This window comes from Clarias gariepinus, chromosome 8, assembly GCF_024256425.1.
Source record: "Clarias gariepinus isolate MV-2021 ecotype Netherlands chromosome 8, CGAR_prim_01v2, whole genome shotgun sequence".
In the NCBI taxonomy this organism is placed as follows: domain Eukaryota; kingdom Metazoa; phylum Chordata; class Actinopteri; order Siluriformes; family Clariidae; genus Clarias; species Clarias gariepinus.
Genome location: NC_071107.1, coordinates 33,887,030 through 33,901,280, shown reverse-complemented (window position 1 = coordinate 33,901,280; position 14,251 = coordinate 33,887,030). Strand labels below are relative to the sequence as shown.

General features: G+C 42.5%; 1 protein-coding gene across 2 annotated transcripts; it reads right to left on the bottom strand.

The window, feature by feature from the left end:
- Positions 1-641: 641 nt before the first annotated feature.
- eif3s10 (eukaryotic translation initiation factor 3, subunit 10 (theta)) lies at positions 642-12,342 on the bottom strand. 2 transcript variants are annotated; one of them, XM_053502075.1, is made up of 22 exons: positions 12,151-12,342; positions 11,208-11,398; positions 9,311-9,447; positions 9,041-9,204; positions 8,730-8,929; positions 8,432-8,640; positions 8,129-8,300; positions 7,531-7,635; positions 7,341-7,439; positions 7,103-7,219; positions 6,810-6,995; positions 6,294-6,641; positions 5,834-5,938; positions 5,475-5,588; positions 4,981-5,103; positions 4,739-4,892; positions 3,975-4,159; positions 2,600-2,682; positions 1,909-2,459; positions 1,676-1,811; positions 1,403-1,581; positions 642-1,310 (listed from the first exon to the last, which is right to left on the bottom strand). In XM_053502075.1, exons 1-22 carry the CDS (start codon positions 12,197-12,199, stop codon positions 1,129-1,131), a joined length of 3,789 nt encoding a protein of 1,262 aa, XP_053358050.1. In that variant the 5' UTR covers positions 12,200-12,342; the 3' UTR covers positions 642-1,128. The 2 variants fall into 2 exon arrangements, with proteins under 2 accessions (XP_053358050.1, XP_053358049.1); XM_053502074.1 differs by having other exon boundaries at positions 1,909-2,462; positions 12,151-12,341.
- Positions 12,343-14,251: the final 1,909 nt, after the last annotated feature.

Sequence of the window (14,251 nt, the reverse complement as noted above, 5' to 3'; positions counted from 1 at the left end):
ATGGGAAAACAATCATCTTCACTTCGGGCTGCAGTTTACTACAAGTTGTCGATTGTTGTCCGATAAGAGCAAGCATCTTACTCATCATCTGACAACTTCTATAAACTACCCCTGAACAGAGCAGCGGCGTCACTTAAGCCATATTCGCACAGGATTAGTATTACCTGGTGACCTTAAGTATTTTGTGATAACTGCGGAGGTCGTCAGTGATCATAGTCCAGTGCGGATCAGCCATGTCTCCATATGTAAAGTAAAAATTCCCCCACAAAGTGACCTACCATATTTTGCCGAACACAGAGGTCCTGTGATGTGAAAGTTCTGTGAAAGCAGGAAAGCTGCATTGGAGCATCCTGAAGGCATTTCAGGTGCTGTACACTATACAACAAAACACTGCGCAGGAAAAAAAAAGCTGAAAACCTCCAAAAGAAAGATTAGATGGAAAAGGATGACTTGTATAGCAGCATGCGGTAGGGAACACTTGTTTCATACAGCTGGACCTATAATGACAAAACATTTCCAAATAACAATAGCCTATCCAAAACAGTGACCTTGTCATCCACCAATCTCTAGCAATTTATAAACCAATAAATAATTACTAGTCTACCATACCATCATGATTGAATAACAGCTAAGAATCTACATGTTGAGCAAATGACTTTATTAATAAAGTTTTCATATTTCTAAAAAGCACACAACCCACGACAGGAGCAGCAGCCAGAGTGAGGAATCAACTGCCATCAAAATTTATCAAAGCCAACTTCCCTGCCAGCTGTTTTCATTAAGTATCTCAGGATTTTCTAATCGTTTGTGTATTTTTTACATTGCATCTCTTCACCCACTCTGTTTCGAGGAAACACAATGATTTTTTTTCTTTTTTTCCCCCCAGAGAGATCGATTAAATCTTCCATGCATGCACAAAAGCAAAACGATGTAGAGATAGAGCAGATCAAAATGACTTCCAAAGAAAGAATGACTGGCTCTCACCAGGTTTGGCATGACAAGTCAAACTTCATAAAATTCTATATGATAATTTGGTTAACAATTATGTCAGAAGTTGTTGTCACAATATCAATGTAATTAATTAATAGATCGAGGTTGTGGAGGCTATTGGGAGACGGCCGGTGACGTTCAGCGGCGCACCATGGTCCAGCCGTCATCGTCCGTCTCGTTCTTGGTGCGTCGCTGGGGGTCTTTTTCTTTATCGGAGCGCCAGGCGTTTCTATCACCGTTGCGGTCGCGAGGTCTCGGTGGAGTGTCACGGTCTTCCTTGCGATCGTCTCGACGTTCCTCTGCACGTCGCCAGGAACCGCCTAAATCATGCATGAAGCACGGCAGGTCACATACACGCGATAGTTTTAAATGACCAATAACAAATATTGTCAAATATGAACAAGTGCCTCACCCTCTTCATGGTCCCGGTTTGCGGGTCTGTGATCACGATCGCGATCACGGTCCCTGTCATCGCGACGGTCTCTGACATCATGCCGTTCACGCCGATCGTCACGATCGAAGTCCTCACGGCGGCTGTCACGCCAACTGCTGGGCTCGTCAGATCCGCCCTTCCTCCAGCCTCCTTCCTCCCTACAACCAAGGTTCAAGGTTCAGATTGGTTCCAGGTTACTTGCACAACACACACACTAAACATCTCAGGTTCCTGCAGATTACGCACGAGTACCTGGGTGGACGACGCTCTCTGAAACGTTCTTCCTCATGACCATCATCTCCATCGCGTTCGTCATCATCCTGGTCACCAGATTCACGAGGAGGACCCCAGCTCTCCGCACGAGCCTTCTCCCTCTCTCTCCAGCCACCTGTGTGCAAAAAAAAAAAAAAGGCAGTCATTTATAATATTTAATGAGTCATTTTTGCAGCTGTTGTTTCTGAAAAATTATAAAACACCATCCACACCTGGCCTGCCCAAAGGTTTCCAAGGTTTGGCGTCGTCATCGCCCCTCCTGCCTCCTCTCTCATCATCGCCGCCCCTTCTGCCTCCTCTCTCTTCATCGCCACCCCTCCTTCCACCCCTCTCCTCATCACCGCCGCCTCTCCTAGGACCCCAGTCATCATCAGCGCCGCGTCTGGAGGCTCTGGGCTCGTCAATTCCACGGCGAGGACCACGGTCATCATCAAATCCCCTCCTAGGACCACGGTCATCGTCCATGCCGCGTCGGGGGCCGCGATCGTCGTCAAAGCCGCGTCGGGGGCCACGATCGTCGTCAAAGCCGCGTCGGGGGCCACGATCGTCGTCAAAGCCGCGTCTGGGTGCTCGGTCATCGTCAAAGCCACGTCGGGGGCCGCGATCGTCGTCAAATCCGCGTCGGGGTGCACGGTCATCATCGAAGCCTCTACGAAGGCCTCGGTCATCCGAAGGTCCGCGACGTGAACCCTCACCGCCTTTTCTGAAGGGTGGCTCGCGCTCCTCGCGTTCATTTTCCTCACGTCCTTCCTGACGCCAATCCCTGCTTCAAAAGTTAAACCAAAAAGTTAAACACCTAAACCACATTTTACAAAATAAAATGTAGGCCTACTAGTTCTTCATAGTGTTCGCACAATGTCTGACCTTCCAGAAGAATCCTAATATAAATTAGTATCCACTCACTTTTCAGGAGCAGGACGTCTCCACTCCGAATCATTGGTCTCCGTACGCTTCCTCCACGCGCCCTCGTCCTTCTCAGCCCAGTCCTGCAGTAACAAACCAACATTTACTGGAACGACCTTGCTATTAACTTACACCACCAAACGTTAACGGTCTAGTCTAGTTGTCTATTTAGATTTAACCTGTCACACTCGTGCTTGTGCATGACACTTATCGGTCATTAGAGCAAATTACACTTTAAGCTGGTCTTTATATTTATGCATCAATGAGCAGAAAAGAAAAAGGGTTTTGCAAGTCATCATTACAAGGATAGTGGGGGAGGGGGAGAAAAAAAAGGAACAGCCAGCTCTAAGACTATTTACTCTGGAGGTTTTCTTTTTTCAGACCGTCAGCAGTATAAGGAAGTGGAAATGAGTCAGAAACATAAGGTTTTTTTGGTTGTTACTTAAAGTTTGACGAGATTTTTTGTTTGCAGGGTTTGCTTTCAAGTCAGTGAAGCACAGTTATAGAATCAGCATCTATTGGCTTCAATTACGTTGTAAACAAACTGAACTAACCAAATTAAATTCAAGTCATAATATTGGATTCACAAGTGCTCCAATTTAATTCAAAGTTAAACTGTAAAGCCTCTAAATGACATCATGTCGACATGAAAATACAACACTGTTGAGGAATACGTAAGGCAAAAAGCGATGGGGGAAAATAATAAAATATATATATATTTCTTTACTCTTATGTACCTTTTTATTTTAATGTTTAAAAAGTCCAGAATCATTTACTCCATTAAGGAATGTAGCACCGTTATACCAAACTTCTTTAAATATTCTACGTACTTCATTAGGTACGACATTGAAATTTGTTAATTGAAAAAATGGTGGGCCTTGAGCAAGTTCTGCTTAAAAAAAAACAAAACTTTGCTTTGCAGCTTTTTAATTGTGAGGGGAAAAAAATACACCACAAAAAGCACCAGAGAGAGTTAGAGAGCAAAGTGTAGATACAGATGATTGTATGTGTGTGGGTGGGATGGTGGTGTAGTGGTTAGCACTGTCGCCTTGCACCTCCAGGGTCCGGGTTCAATTCCCACTTGTGCGCGTGTGTGAGAGTTTGCAGTTCTCCTCTGCTTTGGGTGTTCTCCAGGTACTCCGGTTTCCTCTCACAATCCAAAGACATGCAGATTAGTCTAACTGGCGTTCCCAAATTGCCCATAGTGTGTGAGAGAGTGTGGCTGTGCGTGTGTGCGCCCTGCGATGGATTGGCACCCTGTCCAGGAAGTCCAGCTACTCCAGGGAGTAAACCAACTCGTGCCCCAAGTTCTCTTGGAATAGGCAAGAATGGTTGAATGTGTGTGTGTTTTTTCTCCCTCTTTTTATATTATTACCTTGGTGGCCTTCTCTTCCGGTGGCTTTCTTAGCTCTTCCTCCTTGCGTCGCTCACGATCCTCGATTTCCTGCTGCCTGGCGCGCTGCTTCCTCTCCTGCTCCTCTAGCTTGCGCAGGCGCTCCTGGTACTCGCGCTCCTCCTCCTCTCTCTGCTCCTGCTCTTGACGCTCACGCTCCTCGCGCTCTGAAACACGCCAATCAGCGACGAAATTAAATTCACTTTTATTTGAAAAGCACTTTTAACAACAGTCACTGTCGCAAAGCAGCTTTAACACAATCAAAGTTATGGAAGTTTGTATGAAATGTGAATATGTCTGAATCAACTGGCAGCTTAGGAACGACACGTGTAGCTCGACATGATGTTCTCCAGTAACAGACACATTTTTTCTGTACTATTGTACATATTAAAAAATTTAAACATGCTACAGTCGGGTAAATAATCGGGGAATTTATCTGCAGTTAAAGAGCTCTTGATTTTCATCTTTGATGAAAAGATAATAAATAAATAAAAAACACACACTACACAAGAGCAGTTTTGGCACACTCACGGTGACCTCATCCTGAAGCTTTGATTATTTTAAAACACCATTATTTATATAGTAGTTACAAACTAAACATTATCTTTTTGTATAGTACTTAGGTTGTCTCAGCTAGTCAGCTAAATAGGTGTCTTAACAGAACCCTTAATAGGCATTTAAAAAAAAAAAAAAAAAAAAAAAAAAAAGCATGGGGTAGGTTATAAAAAAATGAAAATCTCTTGTACCCTTTTTCAGCTGTTCCTCCCGGATCCTCTGAGCCTCCTCCTCTTTCTGGCGATAGAAAGCGCTCCGTCGCTCCTCCTTGCGCTGCTTCTTGCGCTCTTCGAGACGCTTCTTTCTCTCCTCCACCAAGCGCTCCTGGAACTGCTTCAGTTTTTCCTTTGAGATAATAAAGTGTAAAAAGTCACTTGGAGCAAAATCAACTCTACGCAAAGCACGAAATTATCTCCACCAACAAAACTCTTACTTCGTAGATGAAGCTTCGGGCAGCTGTTATTTTAGACACAAAGTTCTCCTTATCTTCCATCATCCTGGACATCCTCTGTTTGTGCTCGAGAGCCTTCTCACGCTCCACTTGCATGTTGCTAATCTAATATAGATGCACATTAAGAAATAACAGTCATAAGCAGAGGTGCCTTTAGTCACACAAACATGTCACCTTTCTTTCCAGTTTAACACATCCAGACTAATACATTTTAACTTACGAAGCGAGACGTCATTATTATAAGAGCAAGCATTATGATTATTTAGAACATAGATTATTAAAAACACATTTCTGACTACCGGCTCTGAAAAACCCTGTAAGAGAAATTTAAGAAGAGCTTTAACTTTCTCCAGCCAGAAAATTTTGTTAGAAAGTATTGTTTCCAAGCATGCAGCGTTTCGACAGAACTTCTAAAAGAAAGCAGAGGAGTATCTTCTGGGCGAGTCAGACTGTTGAGATGAACTGTAAGGCATTACCCTCTCCTCCTCCTGAAGCTCCCACAGCTCCATATCTTTGATGCGCTGTTCCTCATAGGCCTTTTTGATCATGGGGATTTCCTCCAAACGCTTCGCCCTTTCAAAGTAGTCGATCTGAAAACACATTAACAGACAAAAACCCTCATGTATCAAATGAATTATTATTAGAAATAAATGCGCTTGTTCTACAATTTCACAGACATTAAAATATTTGGAAAATGGAATCCAGGTTTAAAGCGTCAAAAAAAACCTGAAGAATGAATCCCCTGTCCGAAGTGCTTAAGACGGAATGCGAGATCAAATATCAGAACGCGTGAACTAAATGAGGTTATTTGTCTCCATGTAACCTACAACCCTACCTTCTTTTCCTGATTCTTTAAGCGTTCCTGCAGCTCCTTCTTCTCTTTCTCGAGTTGCTCCACCTGTTTGGCCATGATGAAATCAGGATCCAACTCCTCCAGATCCTGCACGGATAAACAGAGATGCAGGTCAACACACAAACAATACACAAATAAAAATATTCACAGATAACTCTCGGGTCGCAAGAGGGAAAATGGACAAAAAAAAAAAAAAAAAAACAAAAACACGAGATGTTTTCTAGATTTATTAGAGTTTAATTCCCCGGAACAAACAAACATAATATATTTTGTAATTTACGCCCAACAAACTAAAAGCCTTTGAATCATACAATCAAATAATGAATAAATATGAGTCAATTAAACAAATAAAAAATGCTAATTAAGCTCTTTAATGCTCCACTACGTGGTCTAATGGAAGAAAAGATGAAAGTTTTGTGTAACGCTCATCATATATTTGTACCTCAATGTCGATGTCTTTAAACGCTTTGGCTCCCAGCTCGGTCTTCTTGATCTGCTCGAGACGCTCGCGCACAGTCTTCTTTTTGATCTGCTCGTGCTCCTGCATGATGCGCTCCTTCTCCCTCTCCTTGGCCTCGAGGCGCAGACGCTCCTCCTCAGCCTTGCGCACCTTCTGGAGCTCGGCCTCGCGTTGCTCCAGCTCTTCCTTCTCACGTTGGATGTTCAGGCTCTCCAGGCGCTCCTTACGCTCCTCGATGGTCTGGCGGCGGGCCAGGATGCGCTGGTGCTCCTTACGAGCGTTCTTAACGTAGGCAGTGATGGCCTGCTGACTCTGCTCTTCCCGTTCTTGCTGCAAGAGGAGGAGATTTAACAATTTAGAGCGGTGAAAGAGCAAGAAATGCAATACTGCTTACCTGAACATCATCTTATTAATGGAGAGCTTTAAGTACCGTAATTAACGCAAAAGCAAGTTAAAGACACAGGTGCAAGAACCTATGGCATTATTTTGCGTCCTTACCAGAATAGAAGCAGGTTTGATGATCTGAATGGCCTTGGCCATAGCGGACGACATTGCTGTGAGCTGGTTACGGATCTGTTCAGAAGGCATGTTCTGCAGGAAAGGTCCAACAGGGGCGTCCTCTTTAGTTGAGTAGTTCAGATCAGAGCCAAAGCTCAGGGTTCGGGACGTATGATCGATGCGCACCTTAAAAAGATTATTATTATTTTTTTAAAAACAGGAACGATCAATTGTGATGCAGCTCCTTTTTGAACAAAATTAGGAGGTAGAAAAATTAACTATAATTAACATACCTGCAGGTCACAGTGACGTGCAGCGTCGACGATGGAGCGCTCCAGCTGGAAAGCGTCCACAAACGGCACGAGAGAGGCCAGCCTGCTGAACTCGATGCTCTGGTAAATCTGAGCCACCTGAAACCATCACACCGGAGGATTTGCACACTTTAAGTGTTGTTTAAAGACAAAGAAGCTCCCACAGTGAAACGTTACGCTTTTGGGTGCTCGTGTGACTGAGTGAAGTCAGGAAACCAACCTGCTGCAGAAGTCTGAGGATGGTGTTGTTCTGCAAGTGAGGAACGTACTGCTGCAGGTCAGGCTCCTTCTCTGCCTGATCCCTCACCCAGTTCAGCACCTGGATACAACCAGACATGAAACTTACAACAACGCCTGCACCTCCGAAACACTGATTAAACCATTCAATGTCACAAATGCCGGCGCTGTACCTTGGTGACCCGGCCACACAGTTTGAGGGGATGGAAGTCCACCTCCAGCCAGCTGTACAGCTCCTTTACTTCAGAAATGATGTACTGAAGAAGATTAAACCTCACCTGCAAGACATTTAGAGACCTTTTAAATGTGGTGCCAGATTCGTCCATAATTATATATCTATAAAGCTAGAATGTAAAGCATACCCAATCACCTTGACAACATCTGTCCCCTTCCCCACACTGTCCCCATCATGTGGCCAAAACCGTAACTGCACCTAATGAGTACTTTATCTCACAGTGGTGTCAAGAGGGGAACCTCAGACACCATTTAGTCTCAGAGCTGTTTTTTTCCACCGTATTGGATATTAGGATTGTTCACCTTCAGGACCTTAGAAATTTTATAACATTCACTTACGCACTGAAAATATTGTATGCAATTGTAAATATTGGTATCTGGTGCACTGCAGTGTTTATTTTCTGTACAATATACCTGAGCTATGTCTGCGTTTTGTCCGCATCTGTCGAGAAATTCGTAACTCGAATGTCTAACTCGGAGACTACCTGTATAAAATACTAACAGCTGGCAGCTTAAGTTAATCAACATTGAAATTACCATGTCATTGATGAGACTCTGGCGAGTGGGTGGCGACTGCAGGCCGAGCAAAGTGGCCAGTCTGCGATGCTTGTCCACAATAATTCCATCCATATCCAACAGGCGGGCGATATCAGTACGCTCGGGGGTTATTGGGATGGATAGAGTGGCCAAAAGCACACGTGTCGACATCCTGTAAAAAACATTGCGCGTAAAACATTTGCATTTTTCTCATACTGAGCATCTGATTTCAGATTATCATTCCTGAATGCATAGATGAAAAGAAGAAGAAAAATAAAGAAAAATAAAAGACAAGACACCCACCTTTGCATTTCCTCCTGGGTAAGGTTCTTCCTCATTTCTCTGGAGAGATGGTAGAGGCGGTGCAGCGTGCAAGCGTGGAACAGAGCATTCCCTGACTTCCAGAACACAGTGGACACCTTGTTGTAGTAGTTGGCCATGAGCTGGGGTTTGGGGGGCTTCTTAGAGAGCGCAAACAGTCCGTGGATATCCTCGACAGCCTTGAAAGCTTCCTGAAACGCGATTGGTTATTGGGGTTAGTAAGATTCCTTCCCCACTGTTATTCCTGTCAATCAACAACCTGATACATTCAGAGCCTCACCTGCCAGAGCTCCATGCTGATGGCGCTGTCCAGCTGCACCAAACGAGTCTCCAAATGCATGGACTGGCTCTCGGGGTTGTTCAGGTTGATGGCAGTGCTCTGGTTGTGGTGTCTTTGGATCTGACCCAGATGCATGCGCAAGTTATCGCACAGCTTACGGAACTCGGCCTTGCGGGTGTACTGCAAGCAGAACTTGAATGCTGTTTATATAAAAGAAATATATATATATATTTTTTAAAGACAGCAAACATGTAAGCAGTTCTGATGGATGTTAAATTCGGGAGTTAGACACATCTACGTCACGCACAGACCTTGCTGCGCGATGTCATGGTAAAGACGCTCCACTTTGGAGTTGTTCCTCAGGAGGTCCAGACACTGACGGTATGACTCCCACAGGAATTTGACCCAAGGAGTGAGCAGCAAGCGGTCCGTACGGTCCTGAGTGTCCTCTCCGCTCACGGCGCTCAGCAGTACACTGACACAAGAAAAAAAAAAACCGATCGCATCATACTGGCAGTTCATCATCACAGCAGATCATAATCTAAATAAATAAATAAAATTCAGACGACATGGTCATGTACCTCTCAGGGGTCTGAATGTTATCCAGATCCTCTATGTCCAGCACCATTTGCTGAGATTCCTCTTTGGCCGTCTCGGTCTTCTCCTCTGCAAGTTTCAGGTAGGCGCGAACCACATCCTCCAGAGACTTGATATTCACCTGAAAGACAAAGCAACATCTTTTACTAAACAACAACCAGGTACAGAGATAAAGATTTCCTCAAGATAAAGCCTGCTCATTTTTTCCTTCTTTTTTTTTTTTACTCAAAACAAAACCCAGGCCCTCCCTCCCTTCAGCATTATCTGTAAACTCACACCCTAACACCCACGTGTACGCTGCCTGCGCTGCTACACCCTGGTTTCTTAATCAACAAGCAACATGACAGCCGATTCCTTATTATGATTAACCAGACAACAGAAAGCCACATCATTTCTCTTGCCTCATTACATTTCCTTTGAGCAGATACTTTATGAAAGAGCTGAAATGGAACCCGACTTTTAGATAATACTACAAAAGTGTGCAGTCTTAAAGAGGGGAAAAAAAACCTTTAAAACAGTTCTCACTGTATTAGAATTAAGATGATGTAACGTCTGTTTTTCCCAGCAGAGAGCCTTCATAATTACTGAGACACGTCACTCTACACTCAGCAGTGCTCTATTGAGTACATAAGCTGATAAATTTGTAGAGTTTCCCTCTTTTCGCCAGCAAGGCACAAAAAAAAAAAAGGGAGAATTTTGGTTGTGAGCCTAGTCCTTCTCTACATCTAAGGCAACACACTTCTCCAAACGATGGATGACGTGGAGGAGACGGTCTTTAAAGAAGCCTTCTCTTTGTCACTTGAGGGAAAAGTTCCACCTCGTCATCATCCAACGGCTGCCACAAAGTGGTTTCTATAAGTGATGGAAGTAAAAGACGTCCGTGCGAGGACGGGGGGAGTAGTCTTGTGGGAGCACCACAAGTTGGCCATAAGTTTCACCGTTTCGTGAGATAAATGGGCTGGTGCATTGTTATAAAGAATAAACACTTCAAACTTTTCAACTGGATGCACCATTTTTGCAGCATCGTGTGAAATTATACCATGGACTCTTTAGACAAGAAGAAATGTTACATAATCTACTTATTTTCAGAGATACAATTTGGGAAAAAATATTATTTTTCCACCACATATGATAATATGCATTTTATGACCGCCCCTCATAACCAGCTGTTTATATGTTTTGTTTGTTTGAATTGGTCATGAACCAATGCTGTGTTGCCACACACATATGAGCCCTTGTTAGAGTTGATTTAAGGTTTCGCAACAAAAGAAAAAAAAGACAGCCTCTTTGACAGGATACAAAATTTCTACTGAAGCACACAGAATTTGGGGTGTTCATTAACGTCGTACTTACACACATGATATACACTACATGGACAAATATATTTAGCCAAACTTGCAATGACCATGTATATGGAGTTGGCCCTCTCTTGGGCAGCTACAGCAGCTTCCACTCTTCTTGGAAGGCTGTGCACAGGATTTAAATATGTTTCTATGGGAATTCGTGCCCATTCGTCCTGTAGGGCATTTAAGAGGTCAGGCACCGATATTAGACGAGAAGGCCTGGCTCGCAATCTCCACTCTAATTTATCCCAAAGGTGCTTGATGGGGTTGAGATCAGTGCCAGTCAAACTCTTCCACACCAAAAACCATGTCTTTATAATCCTTGCTTTGTGCACTGGGGCACGAAATAGAAAAGGGTAGCAGAGCATTGTCCAAGATGTCTTGAAACTGAAACACCTGAATTTAATAATTACCAGGTTTGACCTAATACATTTCTCCATGTAATGTAGACTTGCATCTATATTATGATTTATCGTATTGTCAGTAACGCACTGAGGCCCCAAACGTTTTTGGGGTGTTTTTTTTTTTTGTTACTGACCTGCTGACAAATGTTCTTGTACTGGTAAAGGCCCTCCTTGGCCAGGTGGCTCTTGCGCAGGTCCACGCAGAGCTCCAGGTACTTGAGCATGATCGGCTCGTGGATCTTCTGCCATGTTCGATGCTTTTTGCTCTTGATGACATCATAGAGAACATCCAAAGCAGGCTGCTTCTTACCAACTTCAAGAAACTCTAAATGGGGGGGTTAAGGAAGAAAAACACATTGATTTGATTCACTGGGTTTAAATCCTTTTTTTGTTCACCAAGATGTTCAGTCATGCATGCTCAAAATGACATGCATATAAAATACAAGTTCTAGTGGTTTATACAGATGACGTATGTGCTTAAAGCACTGATGGAGCTTATTAGCTGACGAGCAGGCAGACATATTGCAATTAAAAACTAAACAAATATTCAAAAAAAATGTGCCTTGGTGAAACTTGAACGTGAAAAGTAAATGTATAGGATCAAATTATTCAATATATGCTGTATATTACTTGTTTATTTTTACACAATTTAAGTAAACGTCATTACGCAGCTAACCTAGCTAGCTCACTCGCTGTTTTCAGCCAGTTAGCAAATTATTTCTCATTGGGGAATAACACGATTATATCGTCACTACAATACCAACAATTACATTTAGAAACATTATCTTATCATCACTACAACTATAAATCATTGTTAATCGCTAGCTTTCTAAGCTAAGCAGGCCTGTTAGCGCTGAAACACAGGCTGCATCCCAAATACCACACACTGACACTTCATAGGGTGCACCCGCCATTATTCTAAACCCTTCGTAGTGCTCTAGTGTAGCGCGAGCAGAAGCAAATCAGGACGCGCCCTGGGTTTCACGCTGATGGGGGGGGGGGGGCTGAAAATCAACATGGCGACCGCGCCATGATGCAGCGTAACCGGGGCAAGAAACACGGCGCGCGGACGCTTACCGTTCGCTCTTTTCAGAGCGTTCTCCGGTCTTTGAAAATACGCCGGCATTGTCGTGTCTTTTGCTTCGCAGGGCGAAATTCGAGGCTGTCGAGATTTTTATTGAGAAATTACTCGATCTTCTTCGTCCATCCGCGCGCGAACAGAGACGAGCCCTCACCGCATCGGCAAAGCTAGCCGAGAAAAGAAAGAGCCCACGTGAAAGCGGTCCGTGTCTGTGACGTCACCAGGATGAGGACCCGTATGTACTCAGTATGTACCGCCTAAAATGATTCACTGAATCGAATAAAAAAAAGAACCGAGTTGATTCCCAGTACTTAGCCTGGATTCAAAGAGTCTTATGGCAGAATCGATTCTTAACAAATAAAATTAAATGAACTAATCGTCGTCTTCTTTTTCTTCCTATTATTATTACAGTAGTAGTAGTAGTATTATCAGAATTGTTATCCTGTTTACTGTTGATTAATAGTAACAGTTATAACAGATTGTTTAATTTTTATTGTTGTCTAAATGACATATAGTGGACAATATTTTTATCATAACAACCCTCAGGTTATTATTATTATTATTACAGTTAAGTAAAAAAGGTTATTTTAATTAATTTGTTTTTATTTTCTATCTAAATGACATTAAGTGGATATTGTTTTAATGTAACAACCATTAACCTATTACTATTATTATTAATTTCATTATTATACTAAGGCTGCTGTCATATCTTTACCTTTTTATACTCTTTAATATTGCACATTCTGCACATTCCGTATATTCACTCACTCACTGTCTATACCACTTTATCCTGTGGTCAGTGGAAGAACACCAAAGAACATAGAGGAATCCCAACAAGCATAGGGAGAACATGCACTCCAGTGCACTCCGCACAAACAGACCCCACGTGGGAATCGAACCCGGACCATGGAGGTGCAAGGCGACAGTGTCAACTACTAAGCCACCGTGGCGACACATTCCATATTTCATTTATTGATTTATTTTTATTTAAAAATCTGCAGCAGCCACAACAATAATCTTTCAGTAGTATTAGTTGGTGCTAATGATATGTGCTGTATGTGCAGCCACACATACAGTATGTACATTATAAGAAGACAGAGTTGCTTGATATTTTTTCACTATTTTATACACTTATCTACACATCATTCTAACACACGCTAATCTTTGTCTCATCTGTTCAGAGGATGTTGCATTAGAAGTTTGCAGGATTTTTCAATGTTTTCTGCAAACTCTACGAACTTGGGTGAGAGTTCCATTTTTTAAAGTTCTATTTTTTGTTTACCCTTCTTTTTTTACCACCTATATTTAATTAAGATTCACTTTTGTTTTTCTGCCTGATGATGGTTTGCTAAACTGACACCGACAGTCACTTTAGACTTCATAAGGAGAGTTTGCAGCAACAGATTCCAAATGCAAAATCACACTTGAATTCATAATCAAGACATTTTATCTGCTTACTTCTAAGTGAAATAATCAGCGGGTAACACATTTGAATCAAAGCTGGAAGCCTGCCCCTTGAGCTCATAGTATTCAAGTTCAACTCCAGTAAAAAATTGGTAGACAAGTAAAATCACTTTGTCAAGGTTCAACTTTTTATGAACCCGTCTGGCCGTCTGTGAATTTACTGTAGGCTATATGCACATTCTTTTTTTTTCTTTTTATATACAGTACCTCCACCCACTTTTTCTGTTCTGTGAAGGTTCAAGGACACTTAAGCTCTTGACCTCATTTTCCCTTTGTTTTTAACTGCACAGTTACTGACCTGAGTTAAACATAGTAACGCTATAAAGCTCGTAGTGTCATATCTTTCTGTTAAAGCAATTTAAAAAATCAATTCTGGCCAATTTTACTGCGGCTTTTGCTCATTTGATCATGTTTAATATGCTTTTAACAATTAGAGTGAGGTAAATAAAAAAAGAAAGCACAAAATTTGTGTTTAAATGTATTGTCGCTAACTTTTATCAGCCTCATGCTAACCCGCCTGTAATGATCTCGAACACAGATTACAGGGCTATAAAGTTAGATAAAGTGTTAAATATCAAACATAAGGCTGTAAGTGACCCCGTAATATGGCTATACAATATAGTTATATAATAT